Source organism: Triticum dicoccoides, chromosome 4A (assembly GCF_002162155.2).
Source record: "Triticum dicoccoides isolate Atlit2015 ecotype Zavitan chromosome 4A, WEW_v2.0, whole genome shotgun sequence".
NCBI lineage: Eukaryota > Viridiplantae > Streptophyta > Magnoliopsida > Poales > Poaceae > Triticum > Triticum dicoccoides.
In genome coordinates, this window is record NC_041386.1 from 15,753,305 (window position 1) to 15,780,979 (window position 27,675).

At 44.6% G+C, this 27,675-nt stretch overlaps 1 protein-coding gene across 1 annotated transcript; it reads left to right on the top strand.

Moving 5' to 3' along the window:
* Positions 1–209: 209 nt before the first annotated feature.
* Positions 210–27,662, top strand: LOC119283360. The gene is made up of 8 exons (XM_037562937.1): positions 210–2,185; positions 21,571–21,714; positions 22,621–23,209; positions 23,506–23,595; positions 24,098–24,331; positions 24,868–25,035; positions 25,454–27,225; positions 27,339–27,662. The coding sequence occupies exons 1-8, from the start codon at positions 210–212 to the stop codon at positions 27,340–27,342; spliced, it is 4,977 nt and encodes a 1,658-aa protein (XP_037418834.1). The 3' UTR covers positions 27,343–27,662.
* Positions 27,663–27,675: the final 13 nt, after the last annotated feature.

Sequence of the window (27,675 nt, forward strand, 5' to 3'; positions counted from 1 at the left end):
GATGTTGTCGACATGCCCATGGAGGGAGCTGAGGCCGAGGCGGCCTTGGTCTTGCCTTCTTCCAGTCGAAAGCCGGCTAGGAAGCGTGTGGCCAAGGCGGTCTCCTCCCGTGGAGTCCGCTTGCGTAACAGGATTATCTAATGCGTTATTTATTCTGGAATATCCGCGGATGCGGGCACGTGGGGCGTCGCACGCAGCTCCGCGAGTACATGTCCAAAGAACTCATTGACTTTGTGGCGCTCCAGGAGACTATTAAAGCCGATTTCTCCTTTAGAGACCTTTTGGCGTATGATCCGCTCCAGCGTTTTGATTGGTTCTGGATTCCGTCTGTCGGCCTCTCTGGGGGTCAACTGATGGGTTGCAACAAGGATGTGTGTGAGGTTATATCGTGGGAGGGCGGCACGTTCTATATAGCTGCCACTATCCGTCACCGGGTCTCCCAAGCTTCTTGGGTGATCGCGAGTGTTTATGGGCCGGCGGATCACGCGAGGTCCGCTATTTTCTTAGATGAAATCACAGCTATGGTGGGGGCCAAACAATCGTCCAACCTACCAGTGGTGGTAGGAGGTGATTTCAACTTGATCCGCTCGGGGGCGGACAAAAGCAACAACAATATTGACTGGGCTAGGGTGTCCATGTTCAATAATGCCATTGCGTACGCTGCCCTTCGGGAGATCGCGCGTACTGGGGCCAGATACACTTGGACTAACAAGCAACGTGAGCCAATCAGATGTGTCCTGGACCGTGTCTTTTGCACTAGTGACTGGGAGGCGCTGTTTCCTCTCTGTACTTTAGTGGCGGAAACGCGCATAGGATCCGATCACGTCCCGCTGATTTTGTCCTCAGGGGAGGACAACGTGCGCCGTAGTCATAGATTCTTCTTTGAGACAGCTTGGTTCGAACATGAGGGTTTCAGCCAGCTAGTCACAAATCGCTGGTCCCAGATCGGCAACCAGTTGGGGCGTCAACGAGGACCAGTTGAGTTCTGGTCCTCAGCGGCTGCGGCTTTGCGTGCTTTCCTTAGGGGCTGGGGAGCTAACCATGGTAGCGAGTCCAAAAGGGAGAGGGAGCGCATTACGGCAGATATAGCCCTCCTCGACTCGCAGGCTGATATTAGAACCTTCTCTGGTGACGAATGGGAGCTTAGATACTCTCTTGAACATCAGGTCCTGGCTATTCTCAGGGCGGAGGAGGAATACTGGCGCCGTAGGGGTGGTGTCAAGTGGGTAGTGAAAGGCGATGCAAACACAGGATACTTTCACGCTTACGCTAACGGTCGCAAACGGAAGAGCACTATCCTTAGGCTCCAATCAGAACGTGGGATGCTGATATCTCAGAACGATATAGCGAAGTACATCTATAGCTTCTTCGTTGAGCTGTTGGGAACAGCTGAGGTGAAAAACCTAAGTCTTAGGGCAGACTTTTGGGGCATGCACGAACAAGTCTCGCAGCAGGAAAACGACGCCCTTATGGTGTCCTTTTCAGCCCAGGAGATTGATTGCGCACTTGCGGGTATGAAGAACGACACGGCCCCAGGGCCTGACGGCTGGCCGGTGGAGTTTTTCAAGCGCTTCTGGCCGCTGCTTAGGGACTTATTCCAAGCGATCATAAACGGCTTCGCCCTAGGTACGGTTGACCTGTCTCGTCTGAATTACGGGGCCATCTGCCTAATCCCCAAGGTCAAAGGGGCAGAAGCTATTACACAGTTTCGGCCAATTACGCTCATCAATGTTCCCTTTAAATTGTGCGCCAAAGCTTATGCTTCTAGGCTAGCGACGGTCGCCCAACAAGTTATTAGTTCGAGCCAAACTGCTTTCCTGAAGGGTAGGAACATCCTGGAAGGGCCCATTGCTCTTACGGAGATTGTACACGAGTTAAAACGAACACAGGAGCAGGGTGTCATTATTAAGTTAGATTTCGAAAAAGCTTATGACCGCGTAAATTGGGAGTTTATTCGCGAGGTCTTCCTCAAAAAGGGTTTTGAGGCAGGGTTTGTTCACCGGATCATGAGCCTGATCTCGAGTGGCAACACCTCGGTCATTGTTAATGGCGAGATGGGGAAATATTTCCGTAACAGGAAAGGGCTTAGACAGGGCGATCCCATATCCCCACTTGTCTTTAATTTTGTGGCAGATGCAATGGCAGCCATGTTGACCAAGGCCAGGGAGGCCGGTCACATCAAGGGGTTAGTCTCACACCTCATCCCGGGTGGAGTGACTCACTTACAATACGCAGACGACACCCTGCTGTTGTTTAAGCCAGATGATCACAGTATCGCTTCGATTAAACTTTTGCTACTAGCCTTCGAGCTCCTCTCCGGACTCAAAATCAACTTAACAAAGAGCGAGGTCATAACCATGGGGATGGACGACCAGCAAAGCTTACGTACCGCAAACCTCCTTAATTGCAAGCTAGGGAGCTTTCCAATTAAGTACCTAGGGCTTCCAATCTCCAACCGCAAACTTTCGATACTAGAATGGGAGCCCCTGTACAGGAAAGTGGCCAATAGGGTAAGCCCGTGGCGAGGGCGCTTCATGTCCTCCGCTGCAAGGCTCATTCTCACAAACTCGAGCCTCTCTTCCCTTCCCCTCTTCACTATGGGGATGTTTTTGCTTGCCGATGGGGTACATGCCAAGCTAGACACGCCTAGATCCAGGTTCTTCTGGGAAGGAACTGGCATCAAAAGGAAGTACCACCTCGTCAAGTGGGCGGCGGTTTGTAGGCCTAAGAAATTTGGGGGATTGGGAATCCTAAATTCCAAACTTATGAATGTTGCCCTTCTAGCCAAATGGTGGTGGCGGTTGACCCAAGATGAGTCGGGGCTTTGGGCAAAGCTGCTTAAAGCCAAGTACTTCCCGCATGGGAACCCATTCACAGCCTCGGCCAACGGATCCGTGTTTTGGAGAGGGATTCAAGCGGTGCGGCCTGCTTTCGATTTAGGGGCCAATTTCCAGACCAACAACGGACTATCCACTAGGTTTTGGCTTGATCACTGGCTGGGCGATTCCCCCATTTGGCAAAGCCATCCCTCCTTATTCAGGATCGCCACAGATACTAACATCCTAGTTGGGGAGGTGTTACATGTAGACCCGCCGGCGATCCACTTTATGAGGGCCCTAACAAACGAAGAGCGCATCTCTTGGGACGGGCTGTCCCAGCAATTAGGCGCCCATCGCCTTCGGGCGGGGGCTGACACTGTCAAGTGGAGTTTGACAGCATCCGGGAAATTTACAGTGAAGTCCTTATATAACAAGCTAACTGGAGGGCCAGTGCTTGACATAGCAAAAGGTCTGTGGAAGGCAGGCCTGCCCCTGAAGATCAAGATCTTTATGTGGCAAATGCTCAGGAATAGGCTGCCTACTTCGGACAACATAGCCAAACGGAACGGTCCGACCGACGGCACATGCGTGATCTGTGGGCAAGGGGAAGACGCGAATCATGTTTTCTTCCGGTGCCACCTGGCCAGGTTTATGTGGAGTGCAGTTCGGGAGGCCTTCTACATAGACTGGAACCCCGTTTCGGGGACACAATTGGTATCGATTCTAAAATCCACTAAGGGGACCTCTAGCAGAATCGCCTGGCGTTGCGTAGGGGCGTTACTATGGGCACTTTGGACGACGCGAAACAAAATTACGATTGAAAAGAAATTTCCTAACCACCCTGCAGACATGATCTTCAAATGCCATCTATTGTTGCAGATGTGGACACCGCTGGGGAAGGAGCGCGATGCTGAGCGCATGACTGAAGCCATGGAGCGTATCAAGTCAATTCAGACGAGGGCAAGACAAAACATGACGAGTTGATGATGCTTTTGGAACCTCCTGCGGTGTTTAGTAGTCTAGGTCATTGCTCTTGCTGATCCGTCTTGGTGATTTGTAGCGATGAACCTTGCTTTTGCTGCCCTGAGGGGTGTGTTGCTGAACCTGTTGATGTGTAACCGTTAAACCTGGATGCCTTTCGGGCTTTATTAATTTAAAGCCGGACGCTTCTAGCGTCTTCGTTCCAAAAAAACTTCATTCAGCTGTTATCATGTCATGATAGACTCGTTTTTTTCCTGTGCAGGTTTTCTTGGCTTATCCGTTTGGACTCTCCAAATCACCATCCTATAAATTTTGCTATACTGAATTTCATTACTGCAAAGCGGCTTTATTCAACTGATAACAGTGACGTCAAGTGTCTTATCTGGAGCCTCTCCATTTTCCCTAATCCTTATGTGATCTATCAAAATCTCAGCTCCTGCTCCATAGCGCCTTCTTCAGAACCTCAGGAGAAAAGTAATGCGTGCTTCAAACAAGACCCTAAAACTGCTCCCCGTATTGAAGGAAACCAGCGGAGCGGCGCGTGCGGCCAGGCACGGTGTAGAGGAACAGCAGCAGGTGTAGTTCAGCGAGGGGTGGCTCCGCGGCGGAAGGGCGAACCCCGGCGAGTCAGCGGCAGCGACGGCAGAGGGCCGGGCTTGAGGCGAGCCACGGCAGCAGCTGCATGCTGGCGACTCAAGGCTGGGACGGCAGAGGTAAACCGGCGAGGGCACTCCGGCGGGTCAACGAGGTGCGTCCGCGGCAGCGGCGGGTTGGAGAAGCGCACCGTGGCCGGTTCAGTGCGGGCGCGCATAGCAGGGGGTCAGGGCGGTTTAAGGCGGACTGGTCCTTTGGGAGAATCGGCGCGGCCCCTCACCACACAGGTGGGTCGGCTTGTGGAGGCACCGGCGAGGCGGGATGACTTCGGAGGATGGAGGCGACTCGCGGCCCAGCGGAGCAACCGAGGCAGGTTGAAGCGACCGAGATTGCAGGTCGGCGGCAAGATCACACGGCCACCGGCCACTTGAGCAGAGGCGGCAATGAGTCCAAAGCAGAAGCAAAATCCATGTCAACTGACTTGCGGGCGGGGCACAGACGACTCGGGACAATAGGGCCGGTTCAGAATGAAGGCGGCCACAGCAACAAAGCGGTCGGTAGCTCTATGGCTCGAGGCAACGGAGGTCCGCGATTTAGCGCAGTGGAAGAAGACAGCCGGCAGCCCGTCGTCGGCGGTTCAGTGATTCAGCAATGGAACACAGTAGTGAGGGGTCGCGGCAGTTTGAACAGGCAAACACTGCAGTAGCTTAGAGGCGGCGACTCAGCCAAGGTAGAGCAAGGCCGCGACGTCAAGCGCTCCGGGGCCAGACGGCTTGGGGCCGGCGATTCAACGGCGGCTGGCCGTGCGATGAACCGGCGGCGGGCACGGGGTGTCTCGAGGGCGTCTCGGAGCAGAGTTGACCCAGCAGGGGGTGGTTCTCCCAGAGTGGCTCGACGCAGCCATGGCACAGGAGCCGTGAGGCGAAACGACGAAGGCGGCTCGTAGCAGAGGTGGAACACGGGGCCGGCCATGAAGGCGGCGGTTTTCTGACGAACTCGTGGCCGCGAGGCCAGGGGGTGCAGCCAGCGGAGGTGGCACGGCGCGGGGGCGTGACAGAACCGGTGTGCAGCTCAGGAGGCCGGGGCGGCTTGCAAGAGGGAGCTTGATATGTAGTGGAGGTAGCCAAAGCGAAGTCAGCGAGGTAACAACGGCGCACGGTGACCTGGTGATGGCACGGCAGTGAAGGGAAGGTGGGCCGCGGCGGTTCATATGGCGGCAAAGGGCCTAGGGGGTCCGACGATGCGGAGGAGGCGGAACAAAGACGCGGCTTGGCGCGTGGCCCTCCCGACAACTTAGAGTGAGGCGGAGACGACGACAGCACAGGCCGGCCGGTTTGAAGGCGGAAGCGAATCCGGTGGAATTGGAGCGAGGCAAGGCAAGGTAGAGCAATGGCCGGGCGCGCCGACGAGGCGGCTCAGGTGCAGCCGGTTTAACGAGGCCATGGCGGCGACTCGGCGGGCAAGCGGTCCAGGCGGCTCAAGTCTGCAACCGTGGCAGCGGCTTGGTTCAGCGCGGGGACGGCTTATAGCAGCGGCAAGGCGGCCCTCCAGTGGAAGTGATGTGACAAGGTAGCAGCTTGGTGATTTAGCATCGACGGTTTGGAGCAGGAAACAGCAGAGGTGAGCTGGTTCGTCAGTCTATTCGTGCAAGCGATGATGACGATGTTGGCGAGTTGATGCTGCAACTCGGAGCACAACGGCGACTCCACCTGGCGGCAGAAGTGGCTGTGCGAGGCCATGGCTATGGGGATGACTCGAAGTGAGGCCCGGAGTGGAAGCGGAGATGTGGCGCGGCCAGGGGCGGCGATGCAAGGCCACACCAGCGGCTCCATCCACAGCAAGCGGGCGGAGGCAGGGGAAGTCACGGCGCAGCTAGGCATAGGCGGAATCCAGCGGCGGAGGTACGACAGCGAGGCCGCCGAGTCCGGGTCGATCCCCGACTAGTTTCATCAAGATCTGTGCGGTTCCCTAGGTATAAGTTACTAATCTCAGCGGCAACTTTATACAATGGAAATACATATGGGGCCTTTGCATGTTATTGTTAGTTTTTGTCAGGAGAAAGAGAAAATGTTAAAAGAAGGCCGGTTGCATGCATGTCCTCTAAAATATTCTCTCTCTCCCCCATCAAAAGACTTCCATTTAATTTCATTGTGAAAATTTGGATGATAAATATCTTTTGAATGAAAACTCCAATTTTGAATATTTTTATATATTTGAATTCATAGCGAGAAGGCCTTGAAAATAAGATCAATTATGGATACATTTGAACTAGTTTCAATTGTGCTGATTTCAAAAAACATATTTCACTCAAATTGAAAACAAATTTCACTCGTCTCCAAAAATCATTTCAGTCAATTCAAAATAACAATTCACCCATTTAAAAAATACGAGCTCACTCATTTCAATTGATAGATTTCATGCATTTTTTAAAACATATTTCACCTATATCTTTAAGCTGATTCCACTCCTTCCAAAAACTGACTTACTTGTTTCATATGATATTCACTGCTTTAAAAACACACATGTTTAAAAACTGATTTCACACATTTTAAGGACATAATTTCACTCATTTAAAAATATAATTTCACTTAAAAACTAACTTCACTCGCTTCATTCATTTATGAATATAATTTCACTCATTATAAAAACTTCTTTCAATCATTAAGAGATCGATTTTACACGTTTTGCAAGAAAAAATATTTCAATCATTTGAAAATTTTGATTTCAATAATTTCAAAAACCGATTTCAATTATTTCTAAAAAGCATTCGCTTCATTAAACATATTTCACTCACCATAAAAAGTTTCATAATAACCCAAATTTAGATTGTTTCAAATAACTAGTTTAAAAATTCTAAATAACAAGGTTCACGTATTTAAAAAAATCAGTAATTCACTAGTTTGAAAAAACACATTTCACTGATTTGGAAAACCGATTCACTATTTACAAAGAAAATCTCCAATACTAATTTCACTTCGTATTTATGAAATATCTTGAAACATATTTCAATCATCACAAAAATCAGTTTCAAACATTGAAATAGAAAGTTTCACGGGACAATGGATATATCTCATTTTTTTTCAAGTATCTTATTTCTCACATGCACTAATTTCAGAAAACGCATTTCACTCACTCAAATAAAATACTATATTGAACTTGTTTCAAAAAACTGATTACCCTAATTACAAAAGATAGATTTCACTCATTTCACTAGTTTCGGAGAAACACATTATAGACACTAAATTGAAATAACAATTTCACTTGTTTCAAAGATATATTTCACTTTTTTTTAAACTGATTGGAAATAACCAGCTTAATGTTTTTAAAAATAACTAGTTTCACATTTCTTAAATAACAAGTTTCACATATTTTGCACTGAAATATGTTTCATATACATGAAAAACAAAACATTTCCCATTTCAAGAAAAATGGTTTCACTCAATTCAAAGAACTTATTGCACTTATTTCAGAAAACTGATTTCACTCATTTGAAACGTTAAAATTTAATCATGTTTAAATGTATTCAAGATTGATTTTGTTCTAAAGGTCTTGGCGCCGGGAGTTCAAATATATAAAATATTTTTAGAATGGGATTATAGTTTTAAAGATATAAATGAATGAAATTGCTAAAGAGAAAATAAAAGGCAGGAATAGTGTTGTGTGGAGAGTTAGTAAAGTTACAGCATGCATGCGTACCTACGCTGGGAGAAGTTTTCTTCTATTGTTAACAGGGACCCACTTAACTGACATAGATTGGACTATTAACAGAGATACATGAGATTATTACCACAATACAAAATGCTATACACATGCACTGGGTCCCTAGTGCACGAATCACAAAGTAAATATATGGTGGATGGTCCACCTGTAGCTCCCGCCTCCGGTAAAAAGCACTTTGCGGGGTCGATCCACCCGTTCCTGTGCTTACTCAGGTCTTTGTTGGTTTGACTATCCGTGTCTTCCAGGTTGTGGTCTCCTCCCGTTTTTTTTGTGTATCTGCCTTCATGTCATGATGATTCCGTACTGGCTCCTGTAACCCGGCAGGAGGAGCTTGCGGAATTCGGTCCGATCGGACAACAGATTTTTTTGTCGGTCTTGATGGAAGCTCCGATTTGACAGCTTGCAGGACTCGGTGTAGAAACGAAACTGGTCTCCCGTTGGTCTCGATGGATCACGTTACGTCGCCGACGGTGCACAGAACGTTAAACCCTAATTATTTTTCCTCTGAATCTCGTATCTGCTGGGCTGACCGCTCGTCCATGATGTAGATCCTTTCTAACTGGTTCATCCTCATCAAAAATTATGAACTTTCTCGATCCCTGGGAGAAATTCCTCCAAGAACTCAACACTATCGTGTGCAGGCCTCACGGTGGGCGCCAACTGTTGTGGAGTTGTCACGGCAGATGTCCTAGTGTGAGGACTTAGTCATGAGGCCAACGCATCTATGTGGTAGCTTGAGAAGGGTTGAGTGGAATCGAGAGACGCAACGCAATATAAGGGTTTAGACAGCTTTGGGCCCCGGGAAACATCATCTGGTAACAACCCTACGTGTTGTTTGAGGCTACCTCTCATTATGATCATGAGGAAGTCGCCGTAAACCGGCTCTCCCAGTTAACCCTAACCCTTTAAGATTGTTTCTTCTTCCTTGTCCCTCTTTGGGGAGCCCTGCCCCTCCTTATATAAGTTGAAGGGGCGGGTTACATGTAGAGTCCAACTCGGACTTAAGACTTAACTATTATGACTTCTCTTCATGGGCTTCTTAACATCTTGGGCTTCATAACGTCTTGGGCTTCATAACTCCTAGCAACCCAGTTACCACTGCCTACCGGGAGTTAACTGGTGCCGGTTTAAGATGGTCTGCAGGGAGTTAACATCTGCCGGTTTAAGATGGTCTGCCGGTTTAAGAATATCTGTTGAGTTATCATCTGACTTAACTCATGTCCTAACTGTCAGTCAGTTTAACAACCGGTCGGTTTACCGTCTGGGTTAACTGCCTGTTTTACCTGTCTATCTTAACTGTCAGCCGGTTTACCACCTGTCTTAACACCTGCCGGTTTACCACCTGCTTTAATACCTACCGGCTTACTAAGTCCTAGCCGGGTTATAACTCCGGCCGGATCATACCGCGGGGTATATCCCCGACACCAACCACCCACCATAACTGGGAACTCCCCAAAATTTTCCTCGCCCTTGCTTCTACCATGATTTTTTCCGTCATGGATGGCCCAAAGAATGTCATGCAGGTGCGTCTCCGGAAGTAGGAGCCCACCACATCTACGATGATACTGGGTTTGGTCACAATTATCATCATAGAAGTGTCATAAGCATGACAAAAAAATTCATTCAGCCCAAAATGTCACGGATGTGTCTTTTTTTATAGTGATGGGAGAAGTCATGTTATAAGTAATCATGTGAATTTGGTATTCGTTCGATATTTTGATGAGATGTATGTTGTCTTTCCTCTAGTGGTGTTATGTGAACATCGACTACATGACACTTCACCATGATTTGGGCCTAGGGAAAGACATTGGGAAGTAATAAGTAGATGATGGGTTGCGAGAGTGACCGAAGCTTAAACCGTAGTTTATGCGTTGCTTCGTAAGGGGCTGATTTGGATCCACATGTTTCATGCTATGGTTAGATTTATCTTAATTCTTATTTCGTAGTTGCGGATGCTTGCGAGTGGTTAATCATAAGTGGGAGGCTTGTCCAAGTAAGGACAGCACCCAAGCACCGATCCACCCACATATCAGATTATCAACGTAACGAACGTGAATCATATGAGCATGATGAAAACTAGCTTGACAGTAATTCCCATGTGTCCTCGGGAGTGCTTTGCTTTATATAAGATTTCATCCAGGCTTGTCCTTTGCTACAAAAAGGATTGGTCACCTTGATGCACCTTAGTTACACTTGTTACTTGTTACCCGTTATGAATTATCTTGTCACCCAAATATCTGTTACCGATAATTTCAGTGCTTGTAGAGAATACCTTGCTTCAAAACCGCTTTTTATTTCCTTCTGCTCCTCATTGGGTTCGACACTCTTACTTACCGAAAGGACTACGATATATCCCCTATACTTTTGGGTCATCAAGACTCTTTTCTGGCGCCGTTGCCAGGGAGTGAAGCGCCTTTGGTAAGTGGAATTTGGTAAGGAAACATTAATATTATGTGCTGAAAATTACTGTCACTTGTCACTATGGAAAATATCCTTTGAGGAGCTTGTTCAGGGTATCTTCACCTCGACCAATAGAGCAAGAAGTTGCTCCTCAACCTACTGAAAATATTTATTATGAAATTCCTTCGGGCATGATAGAGAAACTGCTAGCTAATCCTTATGCAGGAGATGGAACATTACATCTTGATATGCATCTAATCTATGTGGATGAAGTTTGTGGATTATTTAAGCTTGCAGGTTTGCCCAAGGATGAAGTCAAGAAGAAGGTCTTCCCTTTATATTTGAAGGAGAAGGCATTGACATGGTATAGGCTATGCGATGATATCAGGACTTGGAATTATAACGATTGAAATTAGAATTTCATCATAAATTTTACCCTATGCATCTGGTTCATCGTGATCGGAATTATATTTATAATTTTTGGCATCATGAAGGAGAAAGTATCGCCCAAGCTTGGGGGAGGCTTAGGTCAATGTTATATTCATGCCCCAATCATGAGCTCTCAAGATAAATTATTATTTAGAATTTTTATGCTTGGCTTTCTTGTAATGATCAATCCATGTTCGATACTTCTTGTACCGGTTCTTTTATGAAAATACTATTGAATTCAAATGTGATTTATTGGAAAGAATTAAACGCAACTATGAAGATTGGGAGCTCGACGATGGTAAGGAGACAGGTATAAACCTTAAGTTTGATTGTGTTAAATCTTTCATGGATATTGATGATTTTCGTGAATTTAGCACTAAATATGGACTTGACTCTGAGATAGTAGCTTCTTTCTGCGAATCATTTGCTACTCATGTTGATCACCCCAAGGAGAAGTGGTTTAAATATCATCCTCTTATTGAAGTAAAAGTAGTAGAACCTATTAAAGGTGAGGAAGAAACTATCACTTATAATTTTGATCCTACTATTCCTACTGCTTATATTGAGAAACCACCTTTCCCTATTAGGATAAAAGAGCATGCTAAAGCTTCATCTGTGGTTCGTAAGAGTTATACTAGAACACCTACACCCCCTGAATAAATCAAGGTTGAACCTACTATTTCTATGAATAAAGATCTCTTGGTTGATAATATCGATGGGCATGTTATTTATTTTTGTGATGAAGCTGCTAGAATTGCTAGACCCGATAATAAAGATAAAGATAGATATGTAGTTGGCATGCATGTTGTCTATGTTAAGATAGGAGATCATTGTCATCATGGCTTATGTGATTTGGGTGCTAGTGTGAGCGCAACTCCTTTTACTTTATATCAAGAAATTATGAATGATATTGCACCTACCGAGATAGAAGATATTGACATTACTATTAAGCTTGCTAATAGAGATACTATCTCACCAATTGGGATTGTAAGAGATGTTGAAGTCTTGTGTGGGAAAATAAAATACCATACTTATTTTCTTGTTCTTGGTTCCCCACAAGATGTTTTTTGTCCCATTAGATTCAGTAGACCTTTCTTGAACAGTGTTAATGCTAAGATAGATTGCGAGAAAGAAACTATTAGTGTAAGTTTTGAGGATGTGTCTCATGAGTTTAATTTCTCCAAATTTCGTAGACAGCCTCATGATAAAGAATTGCCTAGTAAAGATGAAATTATTGGTCTTGCTTCTATTGTCGTACCTCCTACTGATCCTTTAGAACAATATTTGCTGGACCATGAAAATGATATGTTTATGAATGAAAGAAGGGAATTAGATGAGATATTCTTTAAACAAATGCCTATCTTGAAACACAATTTGCCTGTTGAGACTCTTGGAGATCCTCTACCACCCAAGAGTGATCCTGTGTTCGGTCCTAAACAATTACCTGATACTTTGAAATATGCTTATCTCGATGAGAAAATGATATATCCTGTTATTATTAGTACTAACATTTTAGAGCATGAAGAAAATAAATTATTGTAAACTCTAAAGAAGCACCGTGCCGCTATTGGATATACTCTTGATGTTCTTAAGGGCATTAGTCCCACTCTATGTCAGCATAAAATCAATATGGAGCCTGATGCTAAACCAGTTGTTGATCACCCATGACTGCTATATTCTCTGACTTTTGTGAAAAGATTGTTGAGGTTTTCATGGATGATTTATCCGTGTACGGAACTTTTTTTGATGATTGCTTAAGAAACCTTGATCAAGTTTTGCAGAGATGTGAAGAAACTAATCTTGTCTTGAATTGGGAGAAGTTCCACTTTATGGTTAATGAAGGTATTGTCTTGGGGCATAAAATTTCCGAAAGAGGTATTGAAGTTGATAAAGCTAAAGTTGATGATATTGAAAAAATGTCGTGTCCTAAATATATCAAAGGTTTAAGAAGTTTCCTTGGTCATGTTGGTTTCTATAGGAGATTTATTAAAGACTTTTCTAAAATTTATAGGCCTCTTACTAATCTTTCGCAAAAAGATGTCCCATTTTGTTTTTGATGATGATTGTGTAGTAGCCTTTGAAATACTTAAGAAAGCCTTAATTGCTGCACCTATTGTTCAACCACCTGATTGGAACCTACCCTTTCAAATTATGTGCTAGTGACTATGTTGTTGGTGTTGTTTTAGGACAAAGAGTTGATAAGAAATTGAATGTTATTCATTATGCTAGTAAAACTCTAGACAATGCTCAAAGAAATTATGCTACTACTGAAAAAGAAATATGCTAAAGTAACTGTTGTCTTTGCTTGTGATAAGTTCAGATCTTATATTGTTGATTCCAAAGTAACTGTTCACACCGATCATGCTGCAATTAAATATCTTATGAAAAAGAAATATGCTAAACGTAGACTTATTAGATGGGTTCTCTTGCTACAAGAATTTGATTTGCATATTATTGATAGAAAGGGAGCTGAGTACCCCGTAGCAGATAACTTGTCTTGGTTAGAGAATCTTCTTGATGACCCACTACCTATTGATGATAGCTTTCCCGATGAACAATTAGCTATCATAAATGCTTCTCGTAGTACTCCATGGTATGCTGATTATGCTAGTTACATTGTTGCTAAATTTATACCACCTAGTTTCAGATACCAGTAAAAGAAAAAGGTTTTCTATGATTTAAGACATTACTTTTGGGATGACCCACATCTTTATAAAGTAGGAGTAGATGGTGTTATTAGACGTTGTATACCTAAGCATGAACAGGCACATATCCTACGCAAGTGTCACTCCGAGGCCTACGGAGGACACCATGCTGGAGATAGAACTGCACACAAGGTATTACAATCTATTTTTTATTGGCACACCCTCTTCAAAGATGCTCGTTGGGCCCCTAGACTGGCTTGCTGGGCTGGCTTCCCATTTTGTGGTACACCCCTGGTACGATGTACCATCCAAAAATTTATCACTAGTTTGACAACAAAATATATGTCGGTGTACTGGAAAATGGTGTTCCCCTAAACACACCCAAATGGGCCTTTAAAAAAATGTTATTTCCACAACTCAACCAATTTAAGTTGTGGCCTATGTTGAAGAAGCTTGATCTTGTCCAGTTCTCGTACAAGTTGATCAAGAAATCATATTGAGCTGCAAGAATATGGTCGATGGTCCGATCACCATACCTGGCGCAACTAAGAAGTGGTGGCACGTTGATGCATTCCTGAGCGCCACTGGAATCCCGAGTGCGTCCAAAGCAATTTTTAGGTGGAATGATGGCATTACAGCCAAAGCATATGGGCTCAAGCATCTAAGTTAGGGAAAGCAATTTTGCTCACAATGCATTTCATGCAAGGCTAGGGCGTGGCCGACAGGGCATTACATGTCGAGTAGGGTATGTATTTTAGGGGGGATGATGGCATTTTTGTAGGGCAATATCTCGATCCTCGATGCGGTAAGGGGGCAACATATTAGATTCACAAGACCGAACATGGCTACTTGACTAAGGTTCTGACACTGCTGCAGTCTTCACCAACTATCGGACACTGACATGTGTGGCCTGGAACGATGATCATGTTATGTCTCCTTATTGACGAGCTATGTATCGGACACTGCTATGTATTGGACAATCATTTATTTACCCCTATTGACGATCTCCACAGCGAGGACATGAGAAAGGAACACCATGATATGTCTCAAACATATCTAGTTTGAACTAGGCTCATACCCCACATAGCAGTCTAACACCTAACCACCATGTTTGCGTTAGGCATTAGAACTAAGGTAAGTAGATCTACAAAATATACTGATAACCCACAAGTATAGGGGATCAATCATAGCCTTTTGATAAATAAGAGTGTCGAACCCAATGAGGATCTAAAGGTAGGATTTATATTCCCTTCAAGTTCTATCGACTATCGATACAACTCTACGCACACGTAACATTCGTTTTACCTAGAACAAGTATGAAACTATTTTTAGGTGATAGGATAGGTTTGCAAGAATAAAACTAAGAGTACTTAGCAAGCATAAAACTATGAGTAATTTGTAAGATATAAAAGTTAGTTGTTTAGTAGAAACCTTTTGTAACACAAGAAAGTTATTTGTCCCTAGGCAATCGATAACTAGACTGGTAATCATTATTGCAATTTTATATGAGGGAGAAGCATGAGCTAACATACTTTCTGTACTTAGATCATATGCACTTATGATTGGAACTATAGCAAGCATCCGCAACTACCAAAGATCATTAAGGTAAAACCCAACCATAGCATTAACTATTAAGTCCTCTTTACTCCCATACGCAACAACCCCCTTACTCGAGTATAAGCTTATGTCACTCTCGCCACCCACCATAAGTGAATTATGAACATATTGCAACACCCTACAGCGGGAATCTCACATGCTTGCGCGACACAGAGGGCGCCATAGGATAGCACCAAAATAAAACATACAACTCAGGCCACGATCATCAATCAACCCATAGGACAAAACGAATCTACTCAAACATCATAGGATGGCCATACATCATTGGATAATAATATATAGCATTAATCATCATGTTCAAGTAGAGATTACAGCAGGGAGAAGAGGTGCTACACCACTGCATATAGGGAGAGATTTGGTGATGACGAGGTGAAGATGTTGGTGCAGATCATCGTCGTGATGATTGCCCCGGCGGTGTTCCGGTTCCACCGGGAGAGAGGGGAGAGAGCCCCCTCCTGAAAGCACAAGTGCTCCCTGGGTGATTTTGGTAATTAATATCAACATATCTCTTGTTGGACTAATACTTTTATCTAGTATATTTTAGACGAGTTCAACAGTGGAGTGGCTTGGACAAGAGAATGTGGAACCCCTTCAAGATGCTAAGGACAAAGATTGGCAAAAGCTCAAGACTCTTCATTTTTATTTGAGTGATCCAAGATCACATTGAGTCCATAGGAAAAGCCAATACTATTAAAAGGGGATGAGGTGTTGCTTAATGTCCATCTTGCTCAAAGTGCTTAGTGATATGCTCCAAATCCCTCAACCACTTTCTCATTTCCACATATGTCCCAAACCAAAAGTCAAACTTGGCCCCACCGATTTGATCTATCCGGCGCCACCGAGTTCACTTGACATAGCCACTGCCAGAAACCCTAATCAGTTTGGTCACACCGATGGGATCTCGGTCTCACCGAGATGGGCTTGCAAACTCTCTGTTGCCTGTTGCAATTATTTCGGTCCGACCGAAATATGTAATCGGTCCCATCGAGTTTGCTTGATCAACTCTCTGTTTTTCTTATTACCAAAATCGATCTCACTGAGTTTGTGTAATCGGCCAAACTGAGTTGAGGTCTTACCCTAACCCTAGCACATCGGTCCCACCGAGTTGATCATATTGGTCCCACCAAAAAGCCTAACGTTCACATTTTGAACTAAATCGGTCTGACCAAGTTTCATAATTCGGTCCCACCGAGTTTGGTAAAGTGTGTAATGGTTAGATTTTGTGTGGAGGCTATATATACCCCTCCACCCACTCTTCATTCGTGGAGAGAGCCATCAGAACGTGCCTACACTTCCAGCATACATTTTCTGAGAGAGAACCACCTACTCATGTGTTGAGACCAAGATATTCCATTCCAACCACAAGAATCTTGATCTCTAGCCTTCCCCAAGTTGCTTTCCACTCAAATCATCTTTCCACCAAATCCAAATCAGTGAGAGAGAGTTGAGTGTTGGGGAGACTATCATTTGAAGCACAAGAGCAAGGAGTTCATCATCAACACACCATCTATTACCTTTTGGAGAGTGGTGTCTCCTAGATTGGTTAGGTGTCACTTGGGAGCCTCCGTCAAGATTGTGGAGTTGAACCAAGGAGTTTGTAAGGGCAAGGAGATCGCCTACTTCGTGAAGATCTACCCAAGCGAGGCAAGTCCTTCGTGGGCGATGGCCATGGTGGGATAGACAAGGTTGCTTCTTCGTGGACCCTTCATGGGTGGAGCCCTCCGTGGACTCGCACAACCGTTACCCTTCGTGGGTTGAAGTCTCCATCAAAGTGGATCTACGATAGCACCACCTATCGGAACCATGCCAAAAATCTCCGTATCTCCAATTGGGTTTGCATACTCCAATCCCACCCCTTCACATTCTTGCAACTTGCATGCTTTACATTCCTTTGCTCAAATGCTCTTGCCATGCTTGCTTGAAATGTATTGTGAATGTTTAAACTTGTGCTAAAACTCCACCTTAACTTGAAGAAATTAAAAACTGCTATTTTTCTTTGTTGAGGGTCTAATCACCCCTCCCCCTCTAGACACCTCTTCTCGATCCTACAATTGGTATCAGAGCATTGGTCTCCATTGCTTTGGTTTAAACACCATTGGAGGAAGATGGATGAGTCTACATTGGGGAGTCTTAGACATAGAGTGCCTATACTTGATGGATAGTTCTTTCATGAGTGGAAAATTGAGATGCTTGAGATTTTCAATGAATATCACTTGAACAAGTACATTACTAGCCCTTGTGCACCCCATGTTGATCCTTTGCATCCTACCCTTGATGAGTCTATTGACATGATTCGCAACCTTAGAACCGTCAACCTTATTACTAGAGGTTCACCTAGAAATTTGTTCGGTTGCTTGCCTACTCTTGATTGTGCCTACACTATATGGAGATTTCTTGAGGAATGACTTCCTAACTATTCCTTTCAATACTTAGATGAGATTCTTCGTAAGTCTATAGCCTTTTGTAAGTTAAATTCCAATGATCCTAAGTTTGGTGATTGCCTGTTTGAGCTTACTAGCCTCATGCGTGCCAAAGGAGATGTTGGAATCATTAGCAATATCATCTCCGAAGCCATTAGAATTCATAAAGATGAATAATGTGGCTCCACCATGTGGCCAGGCTACAAGGTGCTCCTGGTTTTAATATGATAGAACAACCGATCAATTTCCTGAGCTGGAACGTGAGGGGTCTCAACTGCCCAGATCGACGCTCCACTATCAATGCCACGATCGCCTCCTCGTCCTGTCATGTCGTTTGCCTCCAAGAGACAAAGCTCCAGCATGCCAATTAGTTCATGGCAACCTTCCTGGGCGGGCATAGGTTGCATAGCTTCACGCAGAGACCAGCAACTGGTACCAGGGGTGGCATCTTGATGCTTTGGGATGATCTGCTTGTTGATGTTTCCTGCATTAACTTCACTATGTACTGCCTTTCCGCCATGGTCCGGGTGAGAGGGACCGACGTCCTCTTCAAGATCACTTCCGTCTATGGCCCCATGGATTACTCCTGCAAAGATGCTTTCTTTGACGAGCTACTGGCAGAGAAGCCGCCACCTGGGACGGTGTGGCTTGCCACCGGAGATTTCAACCAAATATACCAGGCTAGAGATAAAAATAAGAGGAATGTTAACCGCAGTAGGATCAATCGTTTTAGGGCAACACTTCAGAGCTGTGAGCTCAAAGAAATTCACCTCCAAAACCGGAGATTTACGTGGAGCAATGAGAGGGCAAACCCTACCTTGTGTGCAAACTAGACTCGTTCTTTTGCAACGCCGGGTGGGACACAACCTTCAACACCCATGTCCTTAATGCGCTTTCCTCCTCCCTCTCCGACCACTGTCCACTACTTCTTGCCGACAACAAGGGACCAAGAAGGCCTCGGGTCTTTAAATTTGAAAAAATTTGGGCATCCATGCCCGGTTTCAACTCGGTGGTCCAAAAGGCATGGAATGAGAGGGCAGAACACACTGAGCCATACCAAAATCCTACATCACAAGGTCAAGAAGACGGCTCTCCACCTCTCCAAGTGGAGTAGGGGCCTTTTCTCAAAGGCTAAAATTCACCTTCAGGCAGCGCTTTTGGTGATTCTACGCCTCGACATTGCCCAAGAGGATAGGCTTCTCTCCACCGAAGAACTCGAGCTCTGAGCCAGGCTCAAGAGAAGGGTCATCTCATTGGGTGCGCTCGAAAGATCTCGCAAGAAACAATGTGCAAGAATTTTCAATCTCAAAGAAGGGGACGCCAATACCAAGTTCTTCCATCGTCGTGTTAATGCAAGGAGAAGAAAAAACCATATACATAGAATCAAGAACGAGCTTGGTTCGGTCACCGAGCATGACACCAAAGAGAAGCTAATCCAAGACCAATTTTCAAATGTCATGAGCAGAGGCCCTAAAAGCCGCAAAGATTTCAATTGGGAGGAGCTAAATTTCGAACCTCTCGATCTGCATGGCCTTGACTCCCCTATGTCTGAGAGTGAGGTTCTCGAAGCGATCAACGACATGCCAAGTGACAAGGCTCCGGGGCCGGATGGTTTCACAGGCCTCTTCTTCAAGAAGTGTTGGGACATTATCAAGCACGACCTCATGATGGTTATCACGCGCTTTGACTCCCTACACACTCCAAACCTCCAGTGGCTAAACTCTGCAAACGTGGTGCTCCTGCCTAAGAAGGAAGGGGCGGAGGGGATCGCTGATTATAGGCCCATCAGTCTCATCCACACAATCGCGAAAATTATCGCGAAGGTGCTCTCCATGAGGCTCGGCCCACACATGACAAACCTCGTCTCCAACGCCCAAAGTGCCTTCATCAAAACAAGAAGTATCCACGACAACTTTTTGTATGTTCGCAATCTCACTCGGCGCCTCCACAAGAGGGGGACACCTTCCCTCATTTTCAAGCTTGATATTCGCCAGGCCTTCGACTCTGTTAAGTAGGAGTATTTGCTTGATCTTCTCCAACGGCGAGGCTTCCCAAGTAAATTCTGGGACTGGATCACGGCCCTCCTTAGCTCTTCATCCTCGAGGATCATTCTCAATTGTATTGTCGGGTGTCCCATCAAGCATGGGAAAGGTCTTCGGCAGGGAGATCCCATCTCCCCGTTTCTCTTCATCATCGCCATTGATCCGCTCCAAAGAATTCTAGATGTAGCTACGAGAAAGGGGCTCCTCCATAAAATCCGGGGTAGGGGAGCCGTGATGAGGACCTCTCTGTACGCGGATGACGCAGCCGTCTTCTTGGCCCCGATCAAAAAGGATGTGGACAACCTTGCAAGCATTTTGAGGGGTTTCGGAGAGGTTACGGGCCTTTGCACCAATGCACCAATTTCCAGAAGAGTTCTATGGTGCCCATTCGCTGCAACCATCTTGATTTGGGCCGCCTGACCCAAAGTTTGTCGGCAACACAAGCTTCGTTCCCCTTGTGATACTTGGGGCTGCCCCTCTCCGTTTGGAAGCTCAAGTTGATGGACCTCCAATTTCTCGTGGACAAAGTTGCGAGAAAGTTATCAACTTATGATGGTCAAAACATCACCACCATCGGGCGAACGACCCTTGTCAAGTTCGTGATCACATCCCAAGTGGTCTACCTCGCCACCCCGCTGGTCATTCCACCAACCATCCTTCTCAATGTGAACAAGCTCGAGAGAGCTTTCTTATGGTCTGGTTCGGACAAGACGACGGGGACAAAATGCAAGGTGAATTGGGAGATTGTTTGCCGGCCTCTTGAGTATGGGGGGCTTGGGGTTCTCAACATTGACAAGTTCAGTCGGGCTCTCAGGTTGCGGTGGTCGTGGTATGAATGGAAGGAGGCCACTAAGATGTGGGTGAGGATGGGAAACCCATGCGACGAGGAGGACCTCAACTTTTTCTATGCTTCCACCACCATCATCATTGGTAACGGCGCGAAGACCCCTTTCTGAGACTCTCCTTGGCTCCTTGGGCGCAAGCCTAAGGACATTTCTCCGCTCATCTATGCAGCCTCCAAGAGAAAAAAAATTGGAAGGTGCGGGAGGCGCTCAAGCACAATGCGTGGATCCTCAAGATCAAACCCCCCCACCATTGTTTCTGTTGAGCATGTCACACAGTTCTTCGCTCTTTGGATGCTCCTCCTTGAGGTCCATCTCGACGATCTCATCGAGGACGACATCCTTTGGAAACATATGGCAAGTGGGCAATACTCGGCGGCCTCCACATACAAGGCGCAATACCTAGGGATGGTCCTCTCAAGTCTCACCCATGGATAAGATGGTTTGGAAGGTTTGGGCATCTTCAAAAATCAAATTCTTTGCTTGGTTGACGCTCCAAGATAGAATTTGGACCGCCGATAGGTTGGCAAAGTGTGGGTGGCCAAATTGTGATCTTTGCCCTTTTTGCAAGAGGGTGCAAGAATGCGGACCTCACCTCTTCTACAAATGCTGCTATACTCGAAGGCTCTGGTCATTGGTCATCGAGAAATTCCTCATTCTCGGGCTAGACACTTCTGCTTGGTCCTTCTTTGACTCGGTTAAAGATTGGTGGGCGAGTACTTGCGCCGACGGCATGCCAAACCGACAAGCCAAGGCATCCCTCATCATACTCGTGTCATGAACAATTTGGAACGAGCGTAACGCAAGAGTTTTTAAACATAAGAGCGCTCCACCGACAATCTTGCTCTCCTCCATCTCTACTGAGGCCAACCTTTGGATCGTCGCCGGTGCAAAAAAGCTAGGGTCTTTAATTTTGCGAGAATAATCCGCATGCCGTGTAATTGGATGACTTGTAACAAACTCTTTTCTCTCTTATTTAATGGATGAGGCAAAGCTTTTTGCCTCCGTTTTAAAAAAAAAAAAAAAAGCTCCCTGAACGATCCCGAACGATTCGCGTGCAGGCCACCTGAAGCGTCCAACACCCAACGCTTCCACTTCTTTGCTGCAAGAACATCGGAGGGGTCATTGCTCTCTAGCCCAAGCGCAGGATTCGAGCTCCCCCCAAGCAATCCCCGGCCGGCATCGTCTTCCTCCGCTCCTCCGTGGTACGGTTTGCTCTGCTTGCCTCCTCTTTCAGTTAAGGAATCGCTGCCCTCTGGTTGCTGTTCTGACCGCGCGCGGCTTGGGGTTGGGTGGGGGGAGGGTCTGGGGTTTTTGGTTGTTTTGGGGGGCGTTTCGGCGGTCCAATCTCCGGCGGCCGGCGGCCGGCGGCTGTTTCCTTTTGTTCCCGTGGGTCGGTTGCCGGATTCGTGCCTTTCTTCCTCTCATTTCCCCTCCCTTGGCTCCACCGGCTACTGCCGCCACCGTTGTGCCTTTCTTCCCCCTCCTCCTCCTTTCTATCTTCTCCCCTGCCCCTCATTCAAACGCGCTTGCGGGGCTGGGTGGCCCGTGCGGAGAGCAGCAGCAGTCACACGCTCACACTGACAGGGGAGGAGGAGATCGATCGAGTTTGCCGTCGATGGGAGTTTCCTTTTGTTCTGGTAGGATCATTTTACTGACCTTGTCTTTCATACCGGAGGGTTTTGTAGTTTGTAGGTCTAAAAATCGACTGGTTTATTGAGGTCAGAAGTACGAAATCACGTCAGTTAATATTGGGCTCTGGACGCTAGCTAGGTTTGGTGTACTAGTTGTTACCGAGGTCTGCACACTTTCGAGCAAAAAAAAATTGTGATGATGTTATCCTCCGTTTGCTCGCTGGATTTGCTGTGCATTTTGATGATAATCCACTTGATGTTTCCTAAGGTTGAGATGGTTGGATTAGGCTGAGCTTTTCCTTCCTGTTCCTGGTGGTTTTTATTTTCTGAAGGACCTAAAAATGATTTATTTTCTGAAATCATTTAAAATTGCAGTTCAGATATTCCTGAAATCAATTATTTTCTGAAGCCATTCATCAATTAATTTCAGAAATTAAACGCCCCGATACATTGAGTATTTTTTGTTCTCTTCTTCAGCATTGATCCTACTAACTACAAAATGCAGAAGCATGAAATCGGGCATGATAGCTCGCCGGGCACCCAGTCCCTGTCAACCATCATCAGTCATAACAGATCTGTGCGTCTTAGATTTCTCAAAGAATTCAATGAGTTGAAGTACGGGAGTGTCACTGAAGATTACAAGGCAATCAATCGAAAGAGGCATGAACTTATCAGCACCCTTGAAAAGCTGCAACTTGTACCTATCAAGTTGCCCTATGCCAGTGTAGCTCTCAAGTCATCAAATGTGACATTACATGATGAAGCACAAAGTGGGAACAATATTAGTTCTGATAATATTATAGAATTGGATCTGTACAATGTTGGAGATGATACCCATGCTACCATGGACAATACTGGGGCTCAGAAAACTGTTTGCTTACTTGATTCTGATGACGAGGACACGGTTCAATCCTTTGTAGATGGAAATTTATCTGATTCTAAGCAAAATACTGATTTTATCCAAGAATGCATGCTGGCTGAGCAGCCTTGCCAATACCAGGACATCAGTTTTGAAGCTCAACTTGTAGTTGAGCCAGGAAAGGACAGCATGGACATTGACAATGAGGTGCATTCAACTCATCATATCTACTGTTTCTTAATGCATCTAATATAATGCGCAATTCTGCATTTTTTAACTGCATGAATAAGAGAGGCGGGAAATAGAGATTATTCATTCCCATGCTCGCAAATAGCTTATGTGATCTTTAAACCCATAGGTCACCTTTTTATGCACAATTGTCTCATTATTTATTTTGTCTAAACTGCTTAACAGTATCAAGTTTGTCTAAACTTATGCTGGCATGATAAATTGCATTGTGCTGAATTTACTTATTACTGACTAGCTTCCATCTATATTTCAAGCCCAAGGAAATCGCTTTATTTGATGGCCATAGTACTTCAGAGCCACAACTGATCAAGCAAGGACAGAATGACATAAACATTTACGCCGAGGTCTGCTTCGATATTAACTCTGGAAATGTTAGTCAATATTGCTGTATTTTTCCTATATAGTTTGATTAGAGAACTACTGGTAATCACTGAGTATGTTCATATTTATGCCTAGATGCTAATCAGTATCATATTCTCAATAACATCAAAAGTCCTTCCCCAAGGACTGCATGTCCTAGTAAGATATTGTTATATTGCACTTGATTCAACTCAAGTTACTCAATGATGTCCCTGAAGTAAATTTCTGATATGTGCTTTTTACAGGAATATGTTTTAAATTTTTTTAATATCCCGCTTTTGCTCTGTTTAGTTACAAACAAATTTGATTTTTGTTTCATAACTTTTTTCCAGAAGATATGCCTACTCAGTTTCAAAAAAATGAAAACTGATTGATTTAGTTCAGATATGACTATATGAGAGATACTATTGTTTTTTAATCTCAATATCTGGATTGGTAAATGGAATTGTTTCTCCCTGTCATGTTCACTATCTTGCATTTTAACAGAGTCGTGACAAGGAGAGAGAAACAGGGGAAGGAGAAGGTGAGGATGTCCAAAGTAAACAACACATGGAGAACAACAATATATCTGTTGCAGATTCTTGTGAAATATCTTGTGAGGTCATACAAAGTAATTCAACGGCAAATGGACATTATAATCACTATGATAACAATGACAATCCAGTTGATGACCTGGATGACCTTTGGAACGAAATGTCTGTTGCATTGGCATGTTCAAAGGTATCTGTTTAATAAACTCATTGCAATTGTCTCTAGATATATTCTCTTCTATGTTTCTTATATCAGGTTAGATTTCAATGTTTCATGATCTCAGGGCCTTGCTTACTTGATAATGGGTTTCATATCTGCACTGATGGAATGGTTCTCAGCAAGTATGCCACATAGAAAATAGTATTTGTAGTACATGCCTATAGTTAAAGTACCATTTCTCTATCTACTTGGTGTATATTTGTCAAAAAGAAAAGGAAAATGTGATTGTTGTCTTCCACATGATGCTTGAGGCCAGTTATGTGACACATTTTGCATTTTATTACTTGAAGGTCTAGAGCAGGAGCACATGATCTTACTGGTTGTTTTGAAACAGCTAGTTTTGCATTTTCCTCTGGTCCTTTTTGGTTCTCACACATATACTTTAATGCTTTACCATCATCATACTACTGTTTTCTTAATTTTACCCCTTGACGCATTTGCTTTGTTCTTTTGTCTACCATTACTTCCTTCTTGATGAATCTGACCAACATACTTAATCTAACCAGACCATTGGAAGCGATCACAGTATTGTTCCGTCGGAGAAGAACAATTCTGAAGTAGTGGATGATTGTCATCACGACTTCCTGATGAAAGATGATTTGGGCATTGTATGTCGTGTTTGTGGTTTGATCCAGCAACGTATCGAGAATATTTTTGAGATAAACTGGAAAAAGGTACGGAGTTTCTGATCCAAATTAGTCCAATTTATTTTCTTGAATACTCTGAAGATAATTATTAAAAGATTCAAATAACATTAACTGGTAAATAGTGTCCTGTCAATCAACTCATTGATTGGTTCTGTATGTTATCGTTTATAAACTTTCTTCATCGGTTATTTGTCATTAATGATTGATAGATCAAACAAATGCCCTGTACGAACACCCATTGCATGTGTTTTAGCTTTTAACAAATGTCAATCAAGTCATTGATTAGTTCTTTTTGAATGAGGATTTTACTGGGATATAGTTCAAATAAACCAAGTAAATCCTATACCAACCCCAAATGTTAAGATGTAGATTTTGAAAAAAAGCAATCCACTTCTGTTTCCATATTGGCGGAGCCACATCTCTCATTTCCTCTTTGTTGCATCAGCGTAAGCAATCCCACAGAACTTATGCGCCAGAACCCAGAAACTACAATGAGCTGGAGGCAACTACCAGTCCTTCAGGAAATATTCTTCAAGTTGTCCCTAGTGCTCTCTCAATCCACTCTCAGCATTCAGAACAGATGAAACCTCACCAAGTGGAAGGCTTTAATTTCTTGGTCAAGAACCTGGCAGATGAGAACAACCCTGGAGGTTGTATTCTAGCACATGCACCAGGTTCTGGAAAGACTTTTATGCTAATTAGCTTTGTTCAAAGCTTCCTGGCCAGATACCCTGCAGGAAGGCCATTGATTATCCTTCCAAAGGGCATTCTGGCAACATGGAGAACAGAATTTGTCCATTGGCAAATTAAGGACATGCCCATACCCTTGTTTGACTTCTATTCCTCCAAAGCTAATACCCGGTCTGAACAACTCAAGGTTTTGAACTTGTGGGAAGAAAAGAGAAGCATATTGCTGCTAGGGTATCATCAATTTGCATGCATAGTATCTGATAGGAATACTTATAAAATAGAAGCTGTCATGTGCCGAGATAAGTTGTTGAAGGTCCCAAGCCTTGTCATTCTAGATGAAGGCCACACTCCGAGAAATGAGCAAACTGACTTACTCACTGCACTTGGAAGTATAAGAACTCCTAGAAAAGTGGTTCTCTCAGGAACCTTGTTTCAGAATCATGTAAGAGAGGTTTTCAACATTCTGAACCTTGTGCGGCCAAAATTCCTGAAGATGGAGAAACCTCGTGCAATAGTGAAGCGCATACTAAGCAAGGTTGACATGTTGGGGAAGAGTGCACGGTCAAAGTACACTTCAGATAAGTACTTCTATGATGTAGTTGAAGGAAACCTTAAAAAGGATGCAGATGATAAAATGAGAGTAATGATCATCCAGAATCTACGCGAGCTAACCGCAAATGTGCTGCACTATTATAAAGGTGAGCTTTTGGAGGAACTACCCGGACTTGTGGACTTCACCGTTTTTCTGAATATGAGTACCGAGCAGGAAAATATCCTTAGGAGTTTGGTAAGACTAGATAATTTTAGCAGGAAAACAGCATGCAGCGCTGTTTATCTTCATCCGTGCTTAAAGAATATTCAAAACGTTGAAGGGAAAAATCGAGATATTGCTGTTCAGAAGATTGATTCCATCATAAAAAGTGGAATTGATATCAAGGTTGGGGCAAAGGCAAAGTTTATATACAATTTGTTGTGTCTTTCAGAAGCTGCAGGAGAGAAGGTACTCGTGTTCAGCCGGTATCTGAACCCTCTGGTTTTCTTGGAAATGCTGCTCATAAGAATGAAAGGATGGAAACCAGAGGTGCACATGTTTAAATTAAATGGTAAATCAACACAAGAGCAGCGAGACAAGGCGGTTGAGAGATTCAACCACTCAGCGGATGCTAAAGTTTTGTTTGGTTCCATCAAGGCATGCGGCGAGGGCATCTCCCTTGTTGGCGCATCACGCGTTGTCATTCTGGAGGTCCAGGAAAATCCTTCTGTGACGCGACAGGCAATTGGACGGGCATTCAGACCAGGGCAGTCCCGAATGGTGCATTGCTACCGCCTTGTTGCCGCCGACTCCCCAGAAGAGGAGGATCACATGACAGCCTCCGGAAAAGAATGGAAGTCCAAGATGTGGTTCGAATGGAACGAGCTTTGCAGCAGTGATGATTTTGAGCTTGCCGCTGTGGATATTTCAGAGAGCGGGGACAGGTTTCTCGAACACGAGGCACTGCGACAAGATGTCAAATCTCTGTACAGAAGGTATGTATGAATCTGATTAACCATGAGTACGAATCTGTTTAAACCTTTTTCTTTTTCTGCTAGGAGGTTGAATGCATCAATGAATACGCCCATATACTTGGTTTTGTTTGCAGGTGAACAACGGAGGCAATCGCTGACCAGTGAGAAAGAAAGAGGAAGAATAATCTAGGTAGGAACTGAAGTGGCTTCTTTGCAGTATTTTGTCTGATCATCTGAAGTGTGGTAGTATGAGAGATATAACAAGCATTTGCACTCTCAAATGTTAAAAGTGTCTATTCGTTGGCATTTTCTGTCTCCATTAAAATGATGATAAATTTCACGAGTCGTGGTAATGTGGTACTGCTAATGACTATTCCAATGCAAGTGATCTAGGTTTCAGTTCAACTTTTGCTGTCATGTGAGTCGAACCAATTGTGTGATGTTGTCTGTCCGCTGAACAAGTTTTCAACT

Bases quoted from the DNA above. Each gene is read 5' to 3' on its own strand.
- LOC119283360 (XM_037562937.1), top strand. From the start codon at position 210: ATGTCCAAAGAACTCATTGACTTTGTGGCGCTCCAGGAGACTATTAAA. The intron at 21,715-22,620 runs GTACGGTTTGCT...TCTCTTCTTCAG, and splicing joins TCTTCCTCCGCTCCTCCGTG to CATTGATCCTACTAACTACA. The intron at 24,332-24,867 runs GTATCTGTTTAA...TAATCTAACCAG, and splicing joins TTGCATTGGCATGTTCAAAG to ACCATTGGAAGCGATCACAG.